At 43.6% G+C, this 27,988-nt stretch overlaps 1 protein-coding gene across 1 annotated transcript in view; it reads right to left on the reverse strand.

Annotated features, from left to right (window-relative positions):
- Window positions 1-8,581: 8,581 nt before the first annotated feature.
- The window catches only part of Sptlc2 (serine palmitoyltransferase long chain base subunit 2), an 80,534-nt gene continuing 61,127 nt past the window's right edge, over window positions 8,582-27,988 (reverse strand). Inside the window, exons 10-12 of the mRNA XM_036206601.1 lie at window positions 14,215-14,350; window positions 12,951-13,080; window positions 8,582-8,909 (exon numbers count right to left, since the gene is read on the reverse strand). Coding sequence (XP_036062494.1) covers window positions 8,790-8,909; window positions 12,951-13,080; window positions 14,215-14,350 — 386 coding nt within the window. The 3' untranslated portion in view covers window positions 8,582-8,789. The remainder of the gene's footprint in view (window positions 8,910-12,950; window positions 13,081-14,214; window positions 14,351-27,988) is intronic.

The raw sequence follows: 27,988 nt of genomic DNA on the forward strand, positions 1-27,988 counted from the left end.
GTCTCTCTAGTGCTGGGATTAAAGGTGTAGGTTACTATGCCTGGGTCTACGATGGTTTCAATGAGAATGTTCCCCATTAAGCTCGTATGTTTGAATAGTTGGTTCTCAGTTGGCGGAACCTTTTAGGAAGAATTAGGAGGTGTGACTTGTTGGAGGAGGTGTGTCACTTCGGGAGAACTTGGAGGTTTCAAAAGACTCAAGACATTCCCAGTGAACGCTTTGCTTCCTGTTTGTGGATTGGGATGTGATCTCTCAGCGGCTGTTCCAGCATCAGGCCTGCCTGTCTTCTGCTAATCACCCCGTCGTCAGGATGGTGATGGACCCCTATCCCTCGGAAACTGTAAGCCCCCAATATGCTTCTATAAGTTGCCTTTGGTCATGGTGTTTTATCACAGCAACAAGTAATTAATCCAGCCACCATTTGGAAGTTCGGTTTTAGGGAATCTGACACCCAGTTCTGGCTCCAGGGGGCACTTGGCATTCATGTGGTGCACAGCCAAACATTCAGGCAAACAGATACAATGTAAAATAATATCTATCCAGTGAGTTTTAAGAACTATAGATTCATGTGGGCCAGTGAGATGGCTCATCTGGTAAAGGCACCTGCTGTCAACCACCTGAGTTCCATCCCTGGAATCCAGAGAGTGGAAGGAGAGAACCAGCTCCCACAAGGCGTCCTCTGACATCTACCCATGCTCTGTGCAACATTCATGTATGTTGCACCCATGCCCACACCCACAATAGAGATCTATTTAAAAATGTATGCATTCATGTGACCAGCTAAGACTAGTACCTTCCTCTGACTCTGATTTCCTTCTCTGTGCTATATGAAGAAGAAGAAAAAATGCCTGAGAATTTTGCAGGGAGAGGGGAGCAAAAATTCATGAGTAACCCGGCACTGTCGGCAGGCAGTGCGTCCTTATCATTCTTCTCATGATCTGATGAATCTTTCATTGTCTTTGAGCTACGTTGCTGCATTTGCAGTTACCAATAGTAAAGCACACGGACTCTTGTCTATTGGAATGTCCTGGCTCACAGAAGTTCAGTCGATGTATGTTAAGAAACCAGGTCTGCCTTCATTTACACCTTTATTTCAAATACTGCTCATCTGTAAATTTCTGTTCTTCTGTATCTTCTTTCCTCGTTAATGAGTTACTTTATTTATTTATTTATTTAGTATAGTGTTCTGCCTGAATATATCCCAGAAGAGGGCACCAGATCTCATTACAGATGGTCGTGAGCCACCATGTGGTTGCTGGGACTTGAACTCAGGACCTCTGGAAGAGCAGCCAGTGCTCTTAACCTCTGAGCCATTTCTCCAGCCCATGAGTTACCCTTTTACATTTATTTTTATTTCTATAAGGAAATCATGATTTTTATGTTTTTGTTGTTTCGAAGACAACCTTTTAACAATCCCTTCGTATAGTCACCACCCCGTAATCTTGGCTCCTGCCAACAGCTGATGCTACTGTGCTACCATTTGCCTTTTTCTCTCACCAATAAAACGGTATGGCGTCTTCTCATGGGAAGGCTTCCTTCGGCGTGCTTCTAAGACATCCATTTTATAGACATCAGTGATTTGTTCCTTTACACTGCCTGGTAATACATATTACTATCATGTGGGCACATTGTAATTTGTGTATCCACTTCACATGTTTTGTGAGTTGTTTTCAGTTTGGGGCTGTTATGAATAAAGCATCTATGAATGTTCAAGTTCTATGTGGACATTTTTTTTTCTTCTTGGTTAAATAAACACCTAATTGGCTACAAAAAGCAAGCAGCCATCTTGCTTCTCTGATGGTACTCACCAGCAACCTAAGAGAGCCCTGGCTACTCCACATCTATGTCCATTGAATATTGTAATTCTTCTAATTTTAGCCATTCTGTGTGCACGGAGTGTCTTACTGTTTTCATTTAAACTTGATAGTAACAATGAACATTTTTTATGGGCTATGTCTCTTGTTGTTGTTGAAGTGCTGAGATTACAGGCATGTGCCACCACATCCCTTGCCAGACTTTTTGGACAAGCGTTTGATCGAATATTTTGTTTTCTTTACACAGCACTATGGAGGCAGAGGCAAGTGGATATCTGAGTTTGAGGCCAGCCTGGTCTACCAGGACAGCCAGGGATACATAGAAACCCTGTCTTGAAAGACCAAAACAAAATAAAAAAAACCAAAAAACCCCAAACTTTATGTGTATAGGTATTTTGCCTGCATATATACCTGTGCGCCACATGCATGCTTGCCTGCAATGGCCAGCCACTGGATCCCTTGGAACTGGAGTCAGAGTTATGAGCCACCATGAGGGTGCTGGGTATTGGACCTGGGTCCTCAGGAAGGACAGGTAGTGCTCTTAACCATTCCAGCCCATTTTTAGCAAATTCGTTGATTTTATTTTTTAGAAGGAATTCTTTGCTTGTGTACATTTGTGTGGTGTGCACGTTTGTATGTGAGGAGGTGGGCTGCTCTTCATTTTATTTACCTATGCGGGGTCTCTGAACAGAGCTCACCGGGTGTCATCTAGCTAGCACTAGGGTGTCCTGGGGATATGAACTCTGGCACTCACACTTGAGTGGCATGTACTTTACCCACTGAACTAGTCCCCTAGCCCTACCATTTTCATATTTAGATCTATCATCTATTGTAATTAGACTACTGTATATGAAGGTGTTAGTTACTCCAGGGCCACTAGGTGCAGGAATTGTATTTTCTTCACTTTGGATCTTTGGTTGAAGCTGGGCAGTGGTGGCGCACACTTTTAATGCCAGCACTAGAGGGGTAGGTAGATGAGTTCAAGGCCAACCTGGTCTACAGAACAAGTTCCAGGGCTATACAGAGAAACCCTGTCTCAAAAACAAAATGAAACAAAACAAAAAGAAATAAATCCAAGTCCCCACGTCACACAGGAGTCTGTTTCTAGACTCCCGCTGAATTCAGTGATCTGCAGGCACCCTGAAGCCAAGAACACTACCTACCATGTTAAAGACTTCATGCAGTGTAGACCAGTTTCCAAAACTATGGACTATTCTTAGGACTTTTGTATATACACATAAAATTTTTATCAACTTGTCAATGTCCACAAAAAAGCATGCCATCTTCTTCAACTCTACATTTTTCTAGCCAGCAAGATGGCTCGGTTGGTAAAGGCACTTTGCCACCAAATCTGATACATGGAGTTCAGTCCTGGAACCCCACATGGTAGAGGAATGGACTTCTATAAACTGCCCTGACCACACATGAACTAGCATGTTCACACAGACAAGCCCCGCCTTGTCCTGGACCCTACCCAAAAAGGTGAAAGAACAAAACCAACCTTTCACTGGTTTCCCCACAGGTGAAGCAAACACCTCCTCTGAGCTGCAAAGGCAGCAGCAGGGGTACCCTGGCCTCTCCAGCCTTGCCCAGTGGTCCCCGCCCCTGACTCCCACCAAACGTGCAATGATCTTCCTGCCTCTGCCTCCCGACTGAGATCTTATACTGAAGCCTTCAGATTTTCCACTTCCTCAGACACGTTTCCTGTTCCCCTTCCTCTTACCCCTTCTGGGCTTTCTACTCAAGCCTTTTAGCAGTCTGCAGAAGGATGTGTTCACGTACTTGTCCACATCTGCCTTTCCACTGCTGTTGCTGGCAATGCCCAGTCCACTTGCTGGCACTGAGGTCAATGCCTGGTATTGACTGGCTGAATGAATAAAGGCAAGTGTCTATTTCTGATTATTTTATTAGGGCAAAACAGTATTTGTGGGATGATTCATATCAAGTAGGTCCCCTTTTAATTCTTAACATGCACTCTGAAAATTGACACCCTCCACAGCCTACTATGGATAGCTTCACAGTCATCCGATATAAAATGAAATTTAAAAAAATCATCATCTGGCAAGAAGGCAGCGGGCTACAGAGGAGTGGCATTGGTAAGACGTTGCTCAATTACAAAGGACCCCACATTCCCAGGGTTAGATACAAACATTGCAGGAATGGAAAGGGTTAGATCACAGTACACCTTACAGATTCCAGTTTACAGTAACCTGGTCAGTGGGAAAGCGTGGATCAACAGGACCATGCTAATTCAGCTCTCCCATGGACGCCTGCTCTCCTCCCCCCCAAACCCCCATCCCTTATTGTTAGCTGCCTTTGTAGAGAGGGATCATCAAGACTGTGGCATGCAGGCTAAAATATAGTAAAGGCTTTCATGCCCTGTGAAGAGAGACTCAATAGGGAAGTTCTCAATTCCAACTACTGGCTAAATCCATCCTGAGGTACAATGTTAAGGGGGAAGTCACTACTCCACTCAGTTGGAAGAGCCCAGGCCAAACAATCAGGAACCGTGCTGGACTTTGAGTTGAGTGGAGTTCCCTTGCACATGGGGAGAACTCAGATGGTAAGGAAACAGACACTAAGCATCACATCCGGGTGCGGGCACCTTTCATTTCACGACTGCTCCCAAAACAGAGCTTTAGGAATTGCTTCATTAAAAACAGTGACTGCAGGGTAAGGGCCTCGGCACTCTTCAGGGTCAGTTTATTACAATCCATTACACCAGAAACAGTAACAATTTAAGGCCATACCATAGTAAACAGAATCTTACCCACTGCTCCCCTAACCCCACGCTACTCCTAAGGGTGAACTGTGAATGTAAAACCTTCAGACTCGGCATTGATGAAAATGGTCATTTTCATGAAGGGATTAAGTTGGCTCCTTGTTTCCTCCTAGAAACACTTCACGGTACAGCAAAAAGCTGCTTGGAAAACAGAAGTCACCGGAAACTACAAAAGGGACAACAGCATTTTATAGGCAGGAGAGGGGACGTCAGGGACCACTGGCAGGCCCTAGCATTTCTCTGAGCCCTGAGTCGGCTATCTGGCTGGATACCGCAGCTGGCTAGGAGCCCGAGCACACATTTCATGTGGCTAAGGCAGAGGGGAAGAAGGACATGCTTTTCTCCACATGGAAGGCATTTTGATTGACCGGCTTAACGGATTAAGATGCCTGCTGGGCACTGAGCTCACAGGTAACAGCCAGCCGCCCGTCCATAGGTTCTGGAACTGGGGTGGGGGTGGGGCTATAGATTCTTTGATAGACTGACAAGCAGAATCCTGATTTTCATAAACCTCTGTTCATAGCCCCAGGCTAAGGTGATTTCACCTGTGAGAAACACTGCATAGCTCCTGATCATCACAGGCACAGAGCAGCCAGAGTGTAAAAAGCACGGTTCTCCCTCTTTCTCTAACGCCACATTGGAAACAAAGCAACAGAAACACCTAGGTATTTCTTACCTACAACAGCGCCCTGGTACTCAGTCAGAGCAATCCACTTTTTTTCTTTTCTTTTCTTTTTTAAGAGTCTGACTCTGTAGTCCAGGCTAATTCAGAGAATTCTAGGAGGGCCTCTTGCTTCTGTCTCCTAAGTACTGGGATTACTGGTGTGTACCATACCTGACCCACAGCAACCGTTCACACAGGAGAACCAGCTGTTACTCTTTTCTACGGGATGTTGTCAAACACACTTCAATTAGGCAGATCCATCAATTTGTGAAAAGGGAGGTGGTAGTCATCACTTCCCTCTTGTCCAAAGAGTTGGAAAAATCTAAGTCAGCTGCTCATCCTGCTTTTTGCAAGGTATATTACACACCAGGTAATCCGGCCGCACTCTGCCAATCATGGAGACTCAGATATGGATGCCCTCAACTAAAAAAGGGAGAAAAAGTCCCCTGACAATCACTGAAGTACATGGTCGTGCATGCAAGGAGTGGGCTGCCTACAGTACAGCTTCCCCAACCTTGCACCAGCACATGGCAGTCTTGTCTGGAGCGAGAATCCCAACCACCAAGTAGAAGCTACAGAGAGGGTGAGTGAAGGACCAGGGGTGAGCACTATGAGGACGGTCTGGTCCGTCCTTCAGCCTACGGGAGGGTGCGGGGCAGGAGGACAAGGAAGAAGGCTGATTTTGAACACTGCCTAGACCAGAAGAGTTGAAGATGAACTGAAGAGGGCTGGATTGCTTAAACAAGGATACTACAGAGAAGAGATGCTCACTGCTCCTTACAAACATGAAATGAATAAGGACAATGATAACGAAAAGCATGATGCAAAGTGCTAGGATCGGTTGTGCCTTGCAGGCCATTCAGCAGTCAGCTCTGGTGGTGATGGCTGACTTGCATATGTTTGAATCTCTTTAAGGTCCAGACTTCTGCTCATTCTCAAATGCTGGACTATTACAGCCTTGTAACACTCCAAAATTTGGATAGTGACCTATGACATGACTGGACCCAAGATTTCTATTGCAGAGTTACAAATAACCAGTCCCATACAATGTGCAAACACCACCTTGTCCTCTTCAAAATAGACTTGTAACTTAATTACATTTAGCTTGAAGTAAACTTTACACCAACCAAGTGATGCACATATAAAATTTAAATGCCTGTCAATAGTACTTTAATTTGAAGTGACTTTACATAAGCTAGAAGACTAGCAGGCACGTTCATCACTTAAAGTCTGCTACTTCTGCAAGGCCTCTATCTACACCATTACTATCCTTGCCATTCCAGCGGGATTCTATAGGGGAGAGTGAGCAAGGTGTTGTGAGCTTTGTAAGACTGGGTTATGGAATCTTTTTTATAAATGTAGCTCTTGTCTCTTTCTGTGGTTCTTCTACTTAACATTTTTTTCTTCTTCTTTTCTCTTTTGAGACAGGCTTCACTATGTAGCCCTTGCTGTTCTCAAGTTCACTGAGATCTGCCTGCCTCTGCCTCCTGAGCACAAGGATTAAAGGCATAGGCTACCACACCCAGGTTAAGCACCCATTTCTATTCTCTTTTTGGGTCGTGGGGGGTGGTGGTGAGGTTTGAGACAGGGCTTTTTTTTTTTTTTTTTTTGTCTAACAGCTCTGGTTGTCCTGGAAATTGCTCTGTAGACCAGGCTGGCCTTGAACTCAGAGATCTGCCTGCCTCTGCATCCTTAATGCAGGGATTAAAGGTGTGTGTTGCCACTGCCTGGCTGCTGCTGCTGCTTCTTTTCTTCTTCTTCTTCTTCTTCTTCTTCTTCTTCTTCTTCTTCTTCTTCTTCTTCTTCTTCCTCCTCCTCCTCCTCCTCCTCCTCCTCCTCCTCCTCCTCCTCTTCCTCCTCCTCCTCCTCTTCCTTCTTTTTGGTTTTTCGAGACAGGGTTTCTCTGTGTAGCTTTGTGCCTTTCCTGGAACTCACTTGGTAGCCTAGGCTGGCCTCAAACTCACAGAGATCCGCCTGGCTCTGCCTCCTGAGTGCTGGGATTAAAGGAGTGTGCCACCACCGCCCAGCTTCTTTTCTATTCTTTAAAAAAGCCATACACAACTTAGAACATCTCAAGGGCTGAAAGCTCACAGATGTTAAGAGGGCCAAAGATGATGGAGATTCAGGGCATGAAAAGAGAAGCTCCACCAACAACACTGCTCTGTCTTCTCTTCCATGTTCTGCAGCTGACAATCAGGTCTCCAGGAGAATTTAGTGGGGGCATCTTTACCAATAAACAGAATAATTTTAAAGAATGACATACAGAATACACTTTTATACAGTCCTTGTCATTCTGTTCTCAATCGTTCCCTGGAACACTTGATCACTACTAAAAGACAAATTCATCTTCAGTAACAATAGAGTCAAAGTTCTCTTCAACTAAGCTTTGGTCAAAAGAAAAAAGTAACTTTAAACAGCGCTCTTTAGATGTGTTCTTTGGTCAAGCCGCACAAAGCTCTGGATGAAGTCCCTGATCTGGGAGTGACAGGAAAACAGAGGGCATTCCAGTTTAGGAAAGAGGTATTTGATCAGAAATTCCTCAAGGAAACAAAGTACCCAATGGAAACACAAGAGAAGGCAGCCCCCGATGCTGGGCTAGAGCCATCTTAGGACATTAAGAGTAGAAGAACTGGTATTTGGAGGAACGCTGTTCAAGCGGTCAGCATCTACAAGGAGAACCTCGACCACTAATGATGGAGACGTGGAACGCGGGCAGAGGACTGACCAACACTTCCCTTCACCAGATCAGATCCTAATCTGGACCCAGTCAGAAGCTGTCCTAACTTTGGAGGTGGGAAGCATGAGAGTTCGATCTGGTGACAAATCCAAACTCTGGACACATACATCTTCAGTCTGTGACCACATGAAGAAATACCTGATAATGAATAAATTATTTGGTGATCAGAACAACAACAAAAAAACAGAGTAAGAGCAGTCCAGCGAGGTCCTTGGCCAGGGGAAGTCACATAACAAACCTCTTGGCATTGTTACCATTTAAGACTAAAGACAGAATGCTTTGGTTGATTGACTTGACTGGTTAAATAAGGGTTACAATAGGGGCAACCTCTGAGACCTGGACGGGAAGTCAGCAGAAGGCACTTGCTCCCTAGGGAGAGGGCCAGTGAGTCTCGAGGCTGGATAGCCAAGGCCAGGGTAAGTATTGATGGCTCCAAGCCCATGAGGTGGCTGGAGTGGGGAGTGGGGAATGCCTGCGTGGTAAGCCACAGGCAAGGGTTAGCGTGATTTCACAAATAGAATAGTTATAAAATAAAACATTTTTAATGGACAAAGTAATCATATATATATATATATAAAGGTGAGACTTAGCAAACAAAAGAAGAATGTGAAGCAGTTTGTTTGTTTTTACTATTTACAAAATGCCATTTGGAGTGGAGGTGGCCACCTTCAGTAGCTTCAGAACTGTCTTTCACATGAGGTGGTCACTGAAGTGTGGTTCCTGGAACTGGCTCAGAAAGGCCACACGCTGTCCTGGGAGAGAGTTTCCCCCTCTAGGGAGCACCAAAAAGGCTCAGTCTTCTGTCTCCTCATAGGTAGTCTCATCAAAGGGCCTGTCCAACAGAGGCACCAGCCGACGGCGTGAGTACTTCAGCTGCAGCAGGTCCCCAACTTCATCTATTTCCTTTAAAGCCTAAAACACACAAGACAGGGTCAGCCAGGGCAGGCAGGATGCAAGCATGCCCAGCACTCTCCTGGGCTGACAACAGTGGCAAGGTTACCTTTGTGGGACACTAAATTCAAGTATTCAGGAAAGACTGTCCACAGCTGAGGCAAGAGGAATGTCTAAGCAAGAGCTCAGACCTGGCCATCAAAATGGGCCATGAGTACCCAAGCATAGAGGCTATGATTCTTCTAAGTGTGATGTGCTCAGCAGGAAGGGGAACAGGCTTCCTGTCAGGATTACATCTATAATTCTGTAGGAGAACGCACACCTTGGGTCAGTGAGCACCTCAGCAGGTAAAGGCACCCTCCACAAAGCCTCACAACTCCAGATCAATCCTCAGGACTCACACAAGTATAAAGAACCAACTCTCCCAACTTGCCCTTTGACCACCATATGCAAGTCATGGCATGTTTGAACTGAACCCACACCCATACTCAAAAGCACAATAAATAAAAATTGTAAAAAATGTTTTAAAAAGAAAATGTGTATTTTAGAACTGTTTACTAGCATAACGGTGTGTTTGCATGTTCTTTATTCCAAAATGTGAAAACTATAAAGAGCTGAACTTCACTGTACAATCAGAACATAGCACTTCTGAGGCCAGGCTTAACTGAAGACTCCACTGTGAACTTCAGACGGGAGAATCCGTTAGTCATTTACTTCCTTGACTCTGATAGAGGATTTATACATTTGAAACAAAAGTGTACGTGACTCAGAACACTAAGGAAACACTCCTGTATCTTCAGGAGTACCTAATATTTCCTTTTAGTCAGTGTAAAAAGGAAAGTGGACAGAAACTGGCAGTGAGCTGAAACACACTCACAGTGCCCAAGGGGAAAAAGGTAAGTAAGAGTTTTGTTCCCATATTTGGTATTTCACACAAGGCTTTTGATTTTTTTTGTTGTTGTTTGATGTGGAATCTCTATAAACTTCCCAAACTGATCTGGAACTCCTGAGCTTAAGTGATTCTCCTGCCTCAGACTTTTGGATACCCAGGACTCCAGGCATATGCCACCATTCACAGCCCCAGACAAGTTTTATCTTTATTTAAAAAAAAAAAAAATTTAATAGAAACTGTTGGCCTTAAGTGAGCTTATCTGGTTAGATTAGGAGCAAAGAACCATTACATGGTATCATTTATTAACAAACAATTGCAGTGACCTCTGGCTCAAGGCATAAGATGAGCTCCTAAGAGGAAAATATGTTCAGTACAGGCTGAGTGAGGGATGCCAGCAGAGCTGCCCCCCCCAAGCTGACACCATTATTCTTCCCATTATGTGGACAATAACCACTGAAATATGACCCACACGCTACAAAACCCAACTTTTTAGCAGACACAGTTCAGTACTTCCAGTATAATCCCACCAGGGTGCAACTATCATCACCTCAATAACTGTAGAGGGCTTTCTTTTTCTTCCTTCCTTCCTTTTTATTTTATTTTTTTTGGCTTTTCGAGACAGGGTTTCTCTGTGTAGCCCTGGCTGTCTTGGGCCTGGCTCTGTAGACCAGGCTGGCCTCTGTTTCCCAATGAACTCCCACACTCAGTCTGTTTATCGCTCTGCGTGCCTGCTTTTCTCCAGGCTCTCGCAACCACAACTGTATTTTCCGACACGGTAGAGTCGCCCACTATGGGCACTCCTTGTGAGCAGACTGCTAAGTCCAGGGTGTGTCTAGCACATTTAGCACAGCTCACAGGCCTGTCCACACTGTAGAGCTGCAGTTCCACTGGGCATCCATTCTGGCATCCGCTGGCTTTAGAAACTCGCCTTTGCTTACTGCCTGCCCCGGCTGGCCTGTTAACAACCAGCTGACCAGATGCTTAGGCTAATTCCTCAGCTCTCATTCCAAGCCTCTGGTCTAACTGCGATCCTTGGGCTGATACTCGCCTACTGCTTTCGTTGTTGTAGGTTGTAATTAGATTTGAATTGACAAATGTGAGTATTCCAACTTTTATTTTCAACATGTCAGTTCTTTGGGGGAAACTTTCTAGTTCCATATAAACGCGAGGATCAGCTTTTCCAGTTCTGCAAAAGGTACAACTTGAATTCTGATTGAATTTGCACTGAATCTGTAGATGACTAGACTGTCATTCTAACAATATATATATTGAGATGGCATCTCACTATGTTGCCCACACTAGCCTCAAACTCCTGAGATTAAGGGATCCTCCTCAGACTAAGCAGCATAAGTAACTGAGACTACAGAACACACAACTTTATGTGTTCCCTATCTAAACTTATTCTTAGGTATCTACTGACCCCTGATAGTGAGACCAATAAAAAAGGGCCTGTGCACACTCATGCTGACCCTGAACCTGTGACCCTTCTACTCAGCCTCAAGTGCTGGACTTAAGGTCTGCACCACCGTGCCTGGCCTGAGAGTCCCTTTTCATCTGTTTATGACTGACTCTCAAGTTTTCTCTGATCTCCATATATGCTCACACACACACACACACACACACCCCACCACCACCACCACCACCACCACCACCACCACCACACACCAAATAAATGTTAATTTTTTTTATAATGTGACAGGACCCATTACTGAATAAAAATTAGTTTTTATCACATACAATTATTATTCATTTTTAGTATTTAATTCTTTTTGTTTGTTTGTTTGGTTTTTTTGAGACAGGGTTTCCCTGTGTGTAGCTTTGGAGCCTGTCCTGGAACTCACTCTGTAGCTGGCTGGAGGCTGGCCTCGAACTCACAGAGATCCACCTGCCTCAGTCTCCTGAGTGTTGGGATTAAGGGCGTGCGCCACTGCCTGGCTTAGTGTTTAATTCTATAAAACATCACAAGATAAAATAACTTCAACAAGCCTAATGTTTAAAAATAAAATAAAAAGCTTTAGCTAGGTATAATGGTTCATTCTTATAATCCCTATTCTTGAAGATACAGAGGAAAACAGGCTCATAGCCAGGCATGGCTACATGTAAAACACTGTCTAAAAAGCAGGCAAAGTTCTGTGAGTTCAAGGTCAGCCTGGTCTAGAGATCGAGTTCCTGGACAGCCAAGCTGTTATACAGAGAAACCCCATTTTGAAAAACAAAAAAACAAACATCAACAACAAGAAAAAAACAAATGTCAATCAGATTATTATAATACTTCTAAAAAAATGATTTACAAAATTCCTTAGGATTAGTAGACCATAGCCTGGTATAATGGTACATGTCTGTAATTTCACTACTTAGGAGACAGAAACAGACAGGTTTCTGAGTTGGAGACCAGCTTGTCTCAAACAGAGAAAAATAAATAAATAAAAAGCACACCATCACTCACCCACCCCCAATCCCCAATCCCCAATGAAACCATTACCAGCATAAAGAACTTGCTGGGTAGGGGAGGGGGTTATCTTTGGATGCCAAGGGAACATCAGCACGGTTCCTTTAAGTGGAGCTGTGATCAATGCACAGCATGATACCAGGAGGAAAGGCAGCTTCAGAAGGGCAATTCTGTATGTGTACCATCAAACTCAGACAGCTGGAGCCCTGCTTTAGGTCCCATCATGAGGGAAAAGGCAGCACAAGTGGATGCTGACCCGAGTGAGGCAGCTCACACCTACAATCCCAGCAGCCAGGAGCTCTCCAGTGTGATACACAGTGAGTTCTAGAGCAACCTGAGCGGCTTAGCAAGACCTTGTCACAAACCAAAAGGGAGGAAGCCAGACCACTCTCCAGAACTCTAGAACTGGATTTGGTGGGTGACTTGAAAGATTCTCCCATTGCTTTGAAATAGCCATCCAAAATAGCACTGCCTGTCACTGCCTGACCAGTTTAAGACGCTAGGCACTTGGGGCTGCAGAAATGGCTCAGCGGTAGGAGCATTGTGTCCTCCTCTAGAGGACCTGGGTTCAATCCCTAGCACCCGCATGGCAACTCACAACTGCCTGTAACTCCAGTTCCAGGAGATCCATGGCACAAGTGTGCATGTGGCACACACACGTATAACACCGTCTGATACACAGCCCCTTTAGTATGTGCTGCACTGACTCTAAGGTACTTACCGTATCAAGTATTTCTTTGGTATGAGCTGCTGACAGGCAGAATCTGGCTCTGGACTCAATGATTGGGGTAGCAGGAAACCCCACCACAACTACACCAATGTTCCGCTTCAGCATCTCCCGCCCAAAGGCACTACAAATGGAAAACAGGAAATGAAACCAAGAAATGCAGCGGGGCATGGTGGCACGTACCTTTAATAGGTAGAGGTAGGCGGATCTGGTCTATAGAACTAGTTCTAGCACAGCCTAGGCAACACAGAGAAATCCTGTCCCCAAAACCAAAAAACAACAAAAGAAACCAACAAGTGTAAATAGCACCCAGTACAAGGTCTTGTTGGCCTGATTCCTACCTCCTGGCCCCCATTCCCCTCTCCAAACAGGGTTTCTCTGTGTAACAGCCCTGGCTATCCTGGACTCATGCTGTAGACCAGGCTGGCCTCAAACTCACAGAGATTCACCTGCCTCTGCCTCTGCCTCCTGAGTGCTGGGATTAAAGGGGTGTGCTGCCAGCACCTGGCTGCTGGCCCGATTATTGATGATACAGGCATAAACACTTAAAGCTGACAGGCCTAAAAACAAGGTGGATGTAACTGGAAAGGATCAGTTCTGACAAAAGTTTGCTTTAGGTGATAGCCTGTCCCTGAAATGAGGTAACAGTGGTTAAGATTTCAAAATAAATCAGTGTTAAAAATCTCAGTTCTCAAAACAGCAAATTTTGAGACTGTGAGGACAGAGGACCTGCTCTAACAGGGACATCTCTCTGTTGCTGCCAGGGTAGCTGACTGGAATTGGCCCTCTAAACCAGAAATTTCTTTTTTTGGTTTTTTTTCCCATTTTAAAACCTTCTAGGGACTAAAGCTGCCTGTGGAGTACAGGCTGCTTTGCGATTCCATAGGCCAGCAGTTACCCAAACTCCACAGCCCTTATAGACAACAAACCCACCACAGCTGTCTTGTGCCCTTACTCCACATCTGAATCCTAACTAAATAATGAACTCTAACCAAATTATGCTTTGTGTTTTGTCTTCCCTTAATTTGCTCACAATATCTGGGAATAAGAGACTGCCCAGGGCAGGTGTGGGAGGTAGAGGCAGGCCAACGCAGTGAGGAGGCTTCATCTACACAGTGAGATCTTTCAAAAAGCAAGCAAGGAAAAAAAAAAAGAATCCTGCCCATGTAACAAGAGAGGAATGCCAACTTCTTCTCCTCCAGCCCCGACATACTCTTCCGTCTAATGACAGACAGCTGTGACCTTCCACCAAACGTACCCAATTTTGGCCGGCATGTAGAGCATCAAAGGCACCACTGGGGAATCTTCATTGCCATAGATGATGAACCCCATTTCCTTCAGGCGTCTCCTGAAGTACTTGGTGTTCTCAGCCAACTGCTGTACACATTCTTTGCCTAGAAAAAACCAAAAACAAAATAATACTAAGGAATAGAAGAAAAAGAAAAAGTTTCCCTGCCTTCTTTTTATCCAACTAGGTCTTTCGTTTTTGGTTTTTTGAGACAGGGTTTCTCTGTGCAACAGCCCTGGTTGTCCTGGAACTCTATGTAGCCCAGGCTGTCCTCGAACTCACAGAGATCCTCCTGCCTCTGCCTCCCAAGCGCTCAGATTAAAGGCATGTACCACCACAGCCCGGCTATATTCTTGTTTTCAAACAACTTTACTGTGTAGTCCAGGATGTCCTGGAACTCTTGGAATTCTTGCCTCAGCTGATTACAGGCATATGCTACCACACTCTTTTCTTCTAACATAAAATAGTTTTGCACATTAACCTGTATGGAACACAAACATAAATATGCCTTGCTCATGGAGCTGGAGAGATGGCTCAGCAGTTAGGAGCAATGGCTGTTCTTCCAGAGGACCTGAGTTCAATTCTCAGCACCCACACGGCAGCAGCACCCACTGTTAGTAACTCCAGTTTCAGGGTACCCAACACTCTCACACAGACATACATGCAGGCAAAACACAAAAAAGAAAAACATAAATATGTCTTGCTCTGCATCCTGTTACTTGTCATTCTAGCTGCTGATAACAGATTCCATTTTATTTTGGTACTGGGGATAAAACCAAGGATCTCACGAATGCTATGCAGGCAGTCTACCACCAAGTCTGCCACAGCCCCAACCTGACAGCAGCTTTTTGTTTACAGAGTCCAAGGTCAGCCTGGTCTATAGAGTGAGTTCTAGGACAGCCAGAGTTACACAGCAAAATCCTGTCTCAAAAAACAAACACACACACAAACATAACCATATTTCTCTAACTTCTAATTGAATAAATATTTAGTGAAGTGTTGCTGTTACACTAGTCAACTTATGATCAGATGGCCAAATGAGACAATAAATTCCAAAGATTAACCTAGACAGTGCCAAGACTACTGTATGTTCTTCTCAGTAAAAAATACATCATGATGAATAAGAAAAGGTTGGAAGCCAGGCACGGTGTCATACACCTTTAATCTCAGCACTCTAGGAGGCAGAGGCAGGCAGATGTCTCTGAGTTAGTTCAAGGCTAACCTGGTCTACAGAACAAAACCCTGTCTTGAGAAAAAAGAGAAAGAAAAAGAAAAGGGTGGTGTACTTTTCTCACGTTAAAAATTTGGTGAATTAGTATTTTAAAAAAGTTCAAGATGACACAGTTCATAAATTTATCAACCATTAAGATACACAGGTAACTCAGATGTCCTTAGAGTCAGAACACTGGCATACTCACCATTCATGGGAAACTATAGCTAAGCTGGACACACATAGCTCCAAATTAATACCCTTATGTATATATATATATAATTTCAAGTAGATCAGAGAAAAATACTGAACTTTAGATTGGACTCATCACCCTGAACATCAAGGATCACTAGCTAAGTTATACATGTGCCTTACAAAGAAGAAGAGCTAATATTAAGTGATTTTGTGTGTGTGTGTGTGTGTGTGTGTGTTCTGAGAACTTGCGAGAATTACATACCCTAATTTCTCTCAATATAAACACCGCAATATGGGGCTCAAGAGATGGCTTACAGTTAAGAGCAATGATTGCTCTTCCAGAAGACCCAGGTTCAATCCCCAGCACCCACATGTGGCTTATAACCGTAATTCCAGGATCCAACATCTTCACATAGATGTACATACAGGCAAAACACCAATAAAATAAATAAATAAATAAACAAACAAACAAATAAATAAATAAATGACTCAATATATAAGAATGCCTATTCGACTTTTAAAAAACTTCTATTGACTGGCTGTTTTTTTTTCCGCTATAAGACAGGCTCTCATGTTTTCTTACGAGTTTTTATTGCTATGAAGATATACTATGACCAAGGTTACTCTGATAAAAGAGATCTTCGTTGCAGAATAATCTTTCTATACACTGTAAAGATGTGTTGTTCTCATTGGTTTAATAAAGAGCTAAATGGCCAACAGCTAGAGTTCAGGCAGGACTTGAAAGGGAGCAAGTACTAGGATGTAGGATGCGGAAGGCATGCATTTTAAGTCACCAGGAGACAGAGGGAGAAACAAGGTGAACATGCTGTACTGAAGAAAGATATCAAGGTAGGATATAGACAAGAAATACGGGTTAGCCAGGCGGCGGTGGTGCACACGTTTAATCCCAGCACTCGGGAGGCGGAGGCAGGCAGATCTCCCTGAGGCCAGCCGGGTCTACAGAGCATGATTCAGGAGAGCCACCAAAACTACACAGAGAAACCCTGTTTCCAAAAAAAAAAAAAAAAAAAGAAGAAGAAGAAAGAAAGAAATATGGGTTAATTTACATTGTAAGAGCTTGTTAGTAATAAGCCTAAGCAATTGCCCAAGCATTATAATTAATAATAAGTCTTTGTGTATGTGGTTATTTGGGAGCTGGCTGGTGGGACAGAAAATTACACCTATAGTTCTTTCTACATAGCTCTTGCTGTCCTGGAACTTACTATGTAGACCAGGCTGGCCTCATACTCAGAGAGATTTGCCTGCCTCTGCCTCCCAAGTAATGAGAATCAAGGCCTATGCCACCACACCTGGCTAAAAAAATATATTTAATTGGGGGCTTGCTTACAGTTTCAGAGGCCTAGTCCTTTATCACCATGGCAGGCAGTATGGTGAGTGGCATACATGTAGGCATGTTCTTGGAACAGTAGCTGAGAGCTTTACATCCTGATTCATAGGCAGCAGGAAGAAAGCCACTGGGCATGACATGGGCTTTTGAAACAATGCCCACCCCCAATGACACACTTCCTACAACAAGGTCACACATTCTAATCCTTCTCAAATATGTCACCAAATAGGGATTAAGCATGCACATATGAGTCTTTGAGGGCCAGTATCATTCAAAGCACCACATGTATATTCCAGGTATCAGAAAGTGACCTTGGATTTCTGATCCTCCTGCTTCCACCTCCAGACTTATTTATTTGATTGTTTGTTTAAAGATTTATTTATTATGCCGGGCAGTAGTGGCACAACGCCTGTAATCCCAGCACTCGGGAGGCAAAGGCAGGTGGATCTCTGTGAGTTCGAGGCCAGCCTGGTCTACAGAGCTAGTCCAGGACAGGCTCCAAAGCTACAGAGAAACCCTGTCTCGGAAAAAAAAAAAAAAAAGATTTATTTATTATGTATATAGTGTTCTGCCTGCATGTCTGCCTGCACACCAGAAGAGGGCACCAGATCTCATTACAGATGGTTGTGAGCCACCATGTGGTTGCTGGGAATTGGACACAGGACCTCTGGAAGAGCAGCCAGGGCTCTTAACCTCTGAGCCAGGTCTCCAACCCTAGTTCAGTTTTTTTTTTTTTTTTTTTTTTTTTTTTTTATGTAACTTATACCACAATCAAGAACATGTGGGCTGGGCAGTGGTGGCGCACGCATTTAATCCCAGCACTCGGGAGGCAGAGCCAAGAGGATCTCTGTGAGTTTGAGGCCAGCCTGGCCTCCAAAGCGAGATCCAGGAAAGGCAAAAAAAAAAAAAAAAAAAAAACCCAAAAAACAAAACAAACAAACAAACAAAAAAACATGTGTTTGAGTCTGCAGCTTCAAAAGTAAGATATCTGGGCCGGATGCAGTGGTATAAACCTCCCAGCACTTGGGAGGCAGAGGCAGAGGCAGACAGAAATCTGAATTCACAACCAGACTGATCTTCACAGAGAAACCCTGTCTCAGAAAAGAAAAAGAAAAAACAAAAAACAGCAAGGAGGAATGGGGTAAGGATGGTAATTACATGGCATTTACTCATGGATAGCACACCTAAAGTCTGTGCATTTTACCTCATGAATGTCACTGCTGTAATAAAATTAGTAACAGCATGCTGGGTGGTGGTGGTGCATGCCTGTAATCCTAGCACTCAGGAGGCAGAGGCAGGTGGATCTCTGTGAGTTTGAGGCCAGCCTGGGCTACAGAGTGAGATTCAGGACAGGCTCCAAAGCTATACAGAGAAACCCTGTCTTGACCCCCCCCCCCCAAAAAAAAAAGAGAAAGAAAAAAAATTAGTAACAGCCAAATACTTGGTCTGTCATCTGAAGCTGGAACTGAGGCTAATACTCTGATCTCTCTATTCATAATCTTAATCATAGCCAACTATTATTTAGTAACCATTCTTTCATAAATTGCAAACAAACCAAACACATCTCAACAAGACAGAGGCCTCTGAGTGTTACCGGGGTGGACTCTTAGCCTTTGTTGCTTAAGGAGGAACCTGAAGGCGGGGCGGGATCAACTCAAGTTTTTGGCACTGGGGGTTCCAAGAATTTGTAAGACAGGGGAAGTATTCTGAAAACAGTGCTTGAGACTTAAGGCTCTTGTCCTGAGACAGGAAATGAAAACATAAAGGGACCAGCCCTTCCTTTCTTTCCCTTTTCTCTTTCTAAACAATTCTATGATTGATACACAGATCAGATGATACTGTCTATAAAAGCATTTATTTTCTGTCTGTCCATCTACTTCCATTCCCATGACAGCTTCCCCAGGTATATTTTACTACTGCGTGTTTCTTTTGCAAACTCTGCCAGAGAGAGAAGCTGAAGGAAGGCTAGCGTAAAGAATGAGTAACTTAATACAAATGCCTGACTGCCTTGAGGAGACTGATGGGACAGTCTGGCTGAAAAGATGTGGGTGACACTGAACACAAAACTGTTCAGCAAAGAAAGTTCAGTGACACCTCTCTACACTACTAAGGCACAGAAAAGGTTTTTGTGTTCAATGAAAAGGTCAGCTGGGTATTTAACAGCTTAAAACTCTGGATGAACATAAAATCCAAGAATAACAAAAGTCCTCCTGAATAGTGTTTGTAGGAGAAGAAAATGCTCTCTAGGATGACTGGACTCTGAAATATAAATATCAAATATGGTAATACAGGCAATATAATAATTTCTCAGGAATACCAGAATTCAACTATTTAACTGCTGTTTTAAAATGGTAAAGCTGAGCAGGGACACCCAGGCAGAGTCCTGAACTTATTAAATAAAGGGCAGGTAAACAGGACATTCTTTCCATGTGCAAGTGTATGCTCTAACAGCAAGAATCGCTGAGATTCCTGACTTCACTTCCTCAGGAAATCAGTTTCCAAAAACATCTTTTCAAAGAAAGGTAACAAGGCCAGGCAATCGAACATTCAGATACCAAAAGTAACACATATCCAGTGTCTGGATTTTCCAGCACATAAAGGAAACCAACCGAATTCTGACTCCCACTACCTGTCAACTCTTTTACACAGACACTTACGTTTATAAAGGTGTAATAAAACAGTGAATACGTTCTACTTCAGACTGCTTACTCCATATACTGAAATGTGTCAAATTAAATAACATCAACCTCAGAAGTACTCAAGCCAAGAATGGGGTAAAAACCTGTAATGCCAACATTCAGGAGACTGAGGGACAAGGACAGTGAGTTCAAAGCCAGCCTAGGCTACATACTGTAAATCCAACTTTAAGGTCATCAACTAAGAGTGAAGAATCTCACCATGAACACTCACAACATAGAGAAGATGTTGTGTGGCAGGGAAGCAAAACATTTGGAAACCATCCTGAGGCTGGTGTGCTTAATTAATAATAATAATAATAATAATAATAATAATAATAATAATAATAAAAAATGTGCTTGCCACCAGGCCTGATGATCTGAGTTCTGTGACAGAACCCACACAGTAGAAAAGAACTTACTCTCAAAAGTGGGCCATCAACCTCCACATGGGTACCATGGCACACACTAGACCCCCTAATACAGAACAAAGCTGCCAGCACAGGCTTACCTCCACAACAAGGCTAACTACCTCCTTGAAGCTGAATTGGAAAAAGACCCAAATCACTCAAGTGATGTTGCTATGAATCACCAAAGTCCAGCAGCAAATACTTGTCATCTCCAAGACCTGTTGTGACATAAGGTTGAGGCCAGCAGGTACCTGGCATGAGAAACTCCTGGGGGCGAGCAGGGTTGTCAAGGGAAGATGGACCTCAGATCAGGATTACATTCTAGCTATGCATAGAGAAGGCTCCAAGATGGGAGGGCAAAGAACACAGGAAAGGAGGTGTTTGGCCTCGGGTGCTACCAACAGTGAAGAGTGGACTGCTGAGGTAGACCTTGAGAGCTCACAGAATACATGAATTATTTCATGAGTGAATGAACCTCAAGTATATCACTGGGGGAAAGTACCATCACTCTTTTTCAATTTTTAAAAATAATTACTTATTTTTCATGCCCTGGAGAGACAAAAGACCCTGGCCCACCCCTTCCAGTTTCTTTCTGCTTCTTGGTTGCCATGAGGTGAGCAGCTCTGATCCCTACAAGCTCCCTCTTTTTGTATTTCTTGTAGTTTTGATTTACAGTACTGCTTTTATCTTGGTCTTCCCGATCACTTTTTGCCTGACTGACCACTTTACCACAAGACTGGTGAAAAGGATGGAAACCTAGGCATAGAACCAAGTGGACAGGTTCAAAGACAGCCCTGGTGAGTACCTCCAGGGAGTGAAGAATGAAGCTCTGAGTGGGTTTCTTGTCTGGACAACTTACAAACGGTGCTGTCCCGGAGACACGGAACACAAAACGAAAGTGGTTATGACAGGACGAACGGCCTGCAAAGGCTTCAACCCTAGCGGCTTAAAACTCATTTGGAGGCCAACAAGGCCTACAGGTTAAGGCTGCTTTCTGCCAAGCATGATGGCCTGAGTCTGGTGCAGAGAGGAGCAATTTGATTCCCACAAGCTGTCCTCTCAACTCTACACATTCACTTACATGTATGTACATACCTACATGTGCACGGACACATGCACACACACTCTTTTACTCTCTTTTTAAAACAAAATTGGGGGGCCGGAGAGATGGCTCAATGGTTAAGAGCACTGGCTGCTCTTTCACAGAAGCCAGGTTTGATTCCCAGCACCCACATGGTGTTTCATTGAGGGGATCTGATGCCCTCTTCTGGTCTCCATAGGTACTAACTACATGCAAAGGGCATATATATATATATACACACACACACACACACACACACACACATACATGTAGGCAAAACATTCATAAACACAAAATAATAAAACTTTAAAAAAATTATAAAACTCATTTTGAGAGAAGCAAATCTTTCCCAAGGCCAGAGGTCAAAGAGACTGCTAACTCTTAAAGATTCAACTTACTTCCACGTCATTATTTGGAGGTCCTTCCCCATTTTCTAATTCTTTGGCATACTTAAAAAAGAAACAAAAAATGTTTTGGTGGATGTGTGGGAACACAAAAGGCATGTAAAGAAATCAGAGGACAACTTAAGAGAGTCAGCTCTCTGCTTTCACAGTGTGGGTCTTAGGGACTGAACTCAGATCAATAGCCTTTTAGCAGCTCTTCGGCAAATCTGAATGTGTAACACATAGTCACAGCCAACTCTAAATGCATACTTTATTGCACTTCCTTGTTACTCTGACTCACAATTTATAAGCAAAACTCATAGATTTTATCCTCAGTCTTGCTACCTTTCTAGTGTTAGGTACAACTAGTTTCTCTCTCTCTCTCTCTCTCTCTGTCTCTCTCTCTCTCTCTCTCTCAGCTTAGATGCCTCTGCCATTATATCACCTGGTAATAATAACCCAGATGGGGCAACTGCCTTTACAAATGTGAATGTTGATAGCAAGCAGATGACCTGTTGTTCTGAAGACCACTTACTACCAAGGTGGGCTGTGACCTGCTGTCTGGAACAGGCACAGGAAGACACCTGTGCTAACGTATCTTTAAAAGCCCAGGGGCAGGAACTGGGAAGACAGCTCACTTGGTACACAATGCTCTCTGTGCAGCCATGAGAACTTAACTGAGGACCACTAGCAGTATGTAAAAAGCCAGGCAAGGCAGCAGAAGCCTATAATCCTGATGCTAAGGAGGCAGAGACAGGATGACCCCATCCCTGGGGCTTTCTGGCCTAGTAGTCTAGCCAAACTGATGAGGTTCAGTAAGCGACGCCATGTCTCAAAAGTAGGCGGAGAATTGGGAATGCAGCTTGGCGGTAGAGCACATGTTTAGCATGTGTGAGACCTTGAGTTCAATTCTCAGTGCCGATAGAAAAAAGTGGGGGTTTCCATCCTAACACATCCTAACCTTCTCAGCAGCCCATGGAACCTTCTCAAAAATTGACCACATGCTTGGTCACAAAGCAAATCTTAACAAATAAAAAACATTGGAATAACCTCCTGTATCTTATCAGACCACCATGCCTTAAAGTTAGACTTCAAACAACAAAGAAAAGAGTGGGGGAGGCTACTGAGATGGCTCAGTGGAGAAAGAGCTTGTTATGCAAGCATGAGCAGCCGGGGTCAGGTTCCCCAGAACCCACAGAGAGCCAGATGTGGTAGCACATATGTGTACCCCAGCACTCCAACAGTGAGAAGCAGAGCCAGCAGAGTCCTTGAAAGTTCACAGGCACGTAACCAGGCACACACAGGGGGATCACGTCTGAAACAAGGTGGAAGGCAAGGACTGCACATGCACCCCCATGGAAATACACAACAACTAACAAGAACAGCAGCAGCAAGAGGATGGAAAACAATGGAGGAAGAGAGCAGACAAGACTTCCGGCCTCCGCATACACAAAACTACACAGCTGCATGTCCATATATGCATGCATAGTCTCCCTTTTACACATACAAGTACACACAGTAAATAAACCTGAAGGCAGCATGTCATGGTATCTCATGACTATAATCCTAGCACTTGGGAGACAGAGGCAGGAGGATTGCCATGAGTTTTAGACTAGCCTAGGCTACAAAGACATTTTTGTTGGGAGAATTTCTTACCCCAATTCAGATGTTGGACATTGGGATCATTCGCTATTTTGATGTGCACACTGGTACACCTTGTGCCTGCATTAGCCAGGATTCTAGGGGCTAGGTTGTACACTGAGTATTACACAGGATGCACAAGGCTCTGGGTTCAATACAGCAATGCAGAAAACAAACCAGATTTTGTAATTTTTTAATTAACAACAGTAAAAGACTAATAAAGTAATAAAACCCTTATTGGTGTGGAATTTGTGTTCATCTGTGAAAACATGAAGGTGGTTTCTTATGTTCTGATTTAAGCTCTGATTTTGATATGTTCTTTATATGTTCACATTCATGTAGCAATAGTACTTGAAACTACATATAAGGATAAGCTACCGTAGCCATGGGGCTTTAAACTTGTCATCATATGCTGAAAGAAGTTTTTAGTACCGTTCCTGCATTGCATGTGCAGGGACCTCTGGCATTATCCCGTAGAGGGCTGGTTTGTTACAAGGTTGATTCCCTTTGAATATTACAAATTTTTTTAGTATGTATTATTATGTCTTGAGTTCATTCCCATTATTGCATAAATAGAGATATAGTAACCCATTACTGTTTCTTGTTAGTTGTTTTACAAGGTTTTAAAGAGCTGTTTGCCAGTGAGAATTGCTTCTCTTTCCACCATGTGGATCCTATGGATGGACTCACATTGTCAAACACCTTGTTTTCTATCACCCTTTCTGCTTTCCCTGACAAATGGCCCCAACTCCCATCATACCCATTTGAAAATCAAACACTTATCAGAAACAGTGCCAAATCTTAAAACTCATCTAAATGGCTTTTGATTACAAAGAAGGAGTAAGAAAACCCTGTTCCACTGGGCATGTACAACAGACCTGTAATCCTAGAATTCAGGAGGCTGAGGCATACACATACATAGTTAAATTCGAAGTGAGCCTGGGATACATAGCAAGATTTCATCTTTAAAACAATCACCTCCCCAAACCCCATAAACAAAACACTGGTGTCCATATCAAATATAAAATGAACCAAATGCTCCTTTCATCCTTGATCAACCACAACAAAGCAAGCAAAAAACAGCACTTAAGCCATGCATGGTGGTACACGCTTTTAATCCCAGCACTCAAGAGGCAGAAGCAGGCAGATCTCTGTGAGTTCGGGACCAGCCCAGTCTATAGAGCTAGTTCCGGATAGCAGGGGCTGTGTAGAGACCCTGTGACAAAAAACAATCAAACACCCTAGCTCTTTAGACATTCAAGGAAGAGACTTTATCATTGATGAGGTATTGATAGGAAACTCTAAAGGGTACATGTTACTTATAAAACAAAAAAACAAACACAACAACAACACAAAAAAACCCACACACAAATTGTGGCAAAATTTAGAACAACAAAAACAAATCTGTGGCCATACTCTGATTATATTCCTACAAGAATATGTGTGTGTTGGGGGGGGGGGGGCTTTTAAAAACTGAAGACAAGCAAAAACAAATTAAAAAAAATTAAAAACCCACTGAAATCTTTTCTGTAGTGATGGCAAGCAGTTGATGCATGTTAGTATAATTGCTGCCCATCTTATGAATTTTATTATTAGGCTGAAGTTCACTTCCACGTCTCCAGAAATACATCAAGACTGAACTCTAAGGAACTTCTATCCCATAATTTTCCCATTTAGATGATATTAGCTATGGACTGGGAGGAAGCTTTGGGGTCAGCAGACTGCACACTGTCACACAGGCTGCACAGAGGACGGGTTAGGGCTGGAGAGCGTGAGGGTGAGCACACGACTCTCTGGGCCTCAGGATGCAGACTGAAATCCAGATCATCACATCTAAAGGTGTCGGAAAGCTGCACCTGGACTGAGGAGGGGTAGGGGAGGCTGGAACATGTAAGGGGAAAATGAATGAGGCTCTAAAAACCAAACTTATTGGTAACTGAAATCTGTTCTGCTGGTTTTCTAACTAACTCAGTGAAAGATAGAAAAAAAAAATTTTTTTTTCAATTTATTATGTATACAGTGTTCTGCCTGCAGGCCAGAAGAAGGTACCAGATCTCATTACAAATGGTTGTGAGCCACCATGTGGTTGCTGGGAATTGAACTCAGGACCATCTGGAAGAACAGTCAGTGCTCTTAACCTCTGAGCCATCTCTCCAGCCCGAAAGACAGAAATCTTATGTCAAAACCCTATGAAAGACAAAACCCAAAGAATGGGAACTAAAACACAAGATAAACTCTAACATATTCCCCTTAAATTCCTATAAATGGCACCAGGGGGAAAAAAAAGAACTTTGTTAGCCACTTAAGAGCCTCAAAGGAAAGGAAATAAATGCACCTTCGACAGGCTTCTAATAACTAAGATTCTGTGTGCCTCGGTGAAGCATCTTGTAAGGGGTATTTGCAAAGGCTTCCAGGAGACAAGAGTGAGCAGTTTTGTTACTGCTGGATGAAGCAAAGGAGTGGGAACAAGGTTCAACTCTAAGTCTCCATTTTACTAGACTGGAGACCAAGCATCAAAGTACCCAGCTAGGGCCACTGCCAGACTGAAGGACACCAAAGCAGCCAGACCTGCCTTTCCACCCCTGAGAGCCCATTCCAAAGCAGCCCCTTGGCTTTCTAGCTCCATATAAGAACTCGAGCAGCTTGAGCTAACACAGGCCAGTAAATTCCTCACACAAGCAGAGTTTATCACCCCCTCCCTTGTAGTGGCTTAATCCTTTAATTCGTTTCAATGCCAAAAAATAGGATTTCCTGAGGACTGCCACAGGATGTACAACAAGCAGCAGGGGCCAGGGCTTAGCGCTGTTGATTCAATATAATCAAAAGTTTAGCAGAATAGTGGCTAATGCAGTCAGTAACACAGGGCCCTGAAGAAAAGAGGCCAAGAGCCTTTGAAAAAACACCCAAATTTTAAAGGGTGCCAACTCGTTCAGGGTCGAGTCCCCTCTCCTTCCTTCTCCTCTCCCTTGGACCCAGAATCTTTAGCATGTTGGGGAGCATTCTACTACTCAGTTACTTCCCTAGTCCAGGGCAGACAGTCCTGATTTGTCTAAAGACTCTTCTATCCGCTGATGGAGCTGGAACATAGATAACACAGATACTTTAGACAGAACCAAAGGGAAAGGTATGATGAGGAATTCTACCGCACACAGTGTGGTCAGGCACCCACCTCCAGACCCAGAGAGTAGCAGATAAGGGCAATTATTGGACGAGGCCTGTTTGGTTTTAGCGGGTAGTTTCGGAGTCAGACAGCAGAGCAGTAAGTTAGTTTACGGACAGATAAATAATGGACACTAAGGAAAACATTTATTGGCCAAGGCTATTTGTACGTTATTTACTAAAGACTCTGGGATTTTGAATTAACAAGCTACAAAAATACTGAGTAGTCAAAATGGGAGAGGGGAATAAAAAAATAAATAAATTCCAAGCAACATCTCCAATCCCGAACTTGGGTCTAGAGCTTCAATTCTCCTTCCCTAGCTGATCTCTAACTCCTACCCCTGGTGTCAGTGTGTTAGGGGTCAGGGCCCTAAGCAGTTAGGTCTCCAAAAATGAGGAAAATTGGCAGCTTAGCTTTATCACCAAACATCTCACTTCTTGCCTTCCAATGTCCTTTTCTTGTCAATAGATTTAGTTTTGGTTCTCTCTGATGTAAACAAGCTTTAAAAGCTAAATAACACATTAAGTCTTTTAAATGCTAGTTAGCTTTCTGACTGAGAAGTTCTTTAAAATGCTAGAAGCCTGGTGACAATAATTATCAGTGGTTAGAGGAGAACATAGTAGAATTCTTTTTGTGGAGGGTGGGAAAGACAGGGCCTCACCTAGCCCAGGCCAACCTTGAATTTCCAATCCTGCGATTAAAGGCATGCCCCTGGCTTAGAAACCTCTTTTTTTTTTTTTTTTTTTTTTGGTTTTGAGAGATAGGGTTTCTTTGTGTAGCTATGCGCCTTTCCTGGATCTTGCTCTGTAGACCAGGCTGGCCTCGAACTCACAAAGATCCGCCTGCCTCTGCCTCCCGAGTGCTGGGATTAAAGGCGTGCGCCACCACCTCCCGGCTTAGAAACCTCATTTTTAACAAACCCCACCACAGTGGTGCTAGAGCCAGGCTCCCAGTCATACCTGGGATGCTCTTGCACTGGTTTTAAGCTTTTCTGCATATGAACAAGGTCAGGCACTACCATGTTAAGAACATCTCTGATGGAAGTTCTCAGAGTTTACTTTTGTGAGGCCCTTCCAACACTGATGAAGACTCTCCCCTTGAACAGACATCGACCTCTTCCAAGACTTTTCTGACCAAGTCACATATTAGATTCCCCTGTCTTTGAGGAGTCCAGACTGATTGAGACAATCCTGTAAATCATATTAGAGAAAATCCCCTCAACATGGTATCCTATTACCCTGTCTGCCTTCAGCAAAGACTCTGAGCACCCTTACCCTGATATTTCCTCTTCATTGACTTGCATCCTGCTCCTTGACAACAAATTCCCGTATTTCCTGGTTGGAGTCAGAACTGAACTTAATTAATCGCTCTTACCTAGGGCAAAACTTCTTGGTACCTACACAACCCCTCTTGAATAGAATTGCTTTACTGTATTAAAGAAGCATTATGGAGGAGGACATAGAGCTCAGAGGCAGAGGGCTGGCTTACTATGTGCAAGGCCCTGAGCTGAAAAATTTTTTTTAAAGTAAAAGCATCATGGATGCTTTCTTCTTTAACATTTCATTACACTGTGAAAGCAAATGACAGGAACATACAATTCAAACATTTAGAGAACTAGCAAGGCCACAGGAAGCACTGGAC

The sequence above is a fragment of the Onychomys torridus genome, chromosome 14 (assembly GCF_903995425.1).
Source record: "Onychomys torridus chromosome 14, mOncTor1.1, whole genome shotgun sequence".
Taxonomy (NCBI): Eukaryota; Metazoa; Chordata; class Mammalia; order Rodentia; family Cricetidae; genus Onychomys; species Onychomys torridus.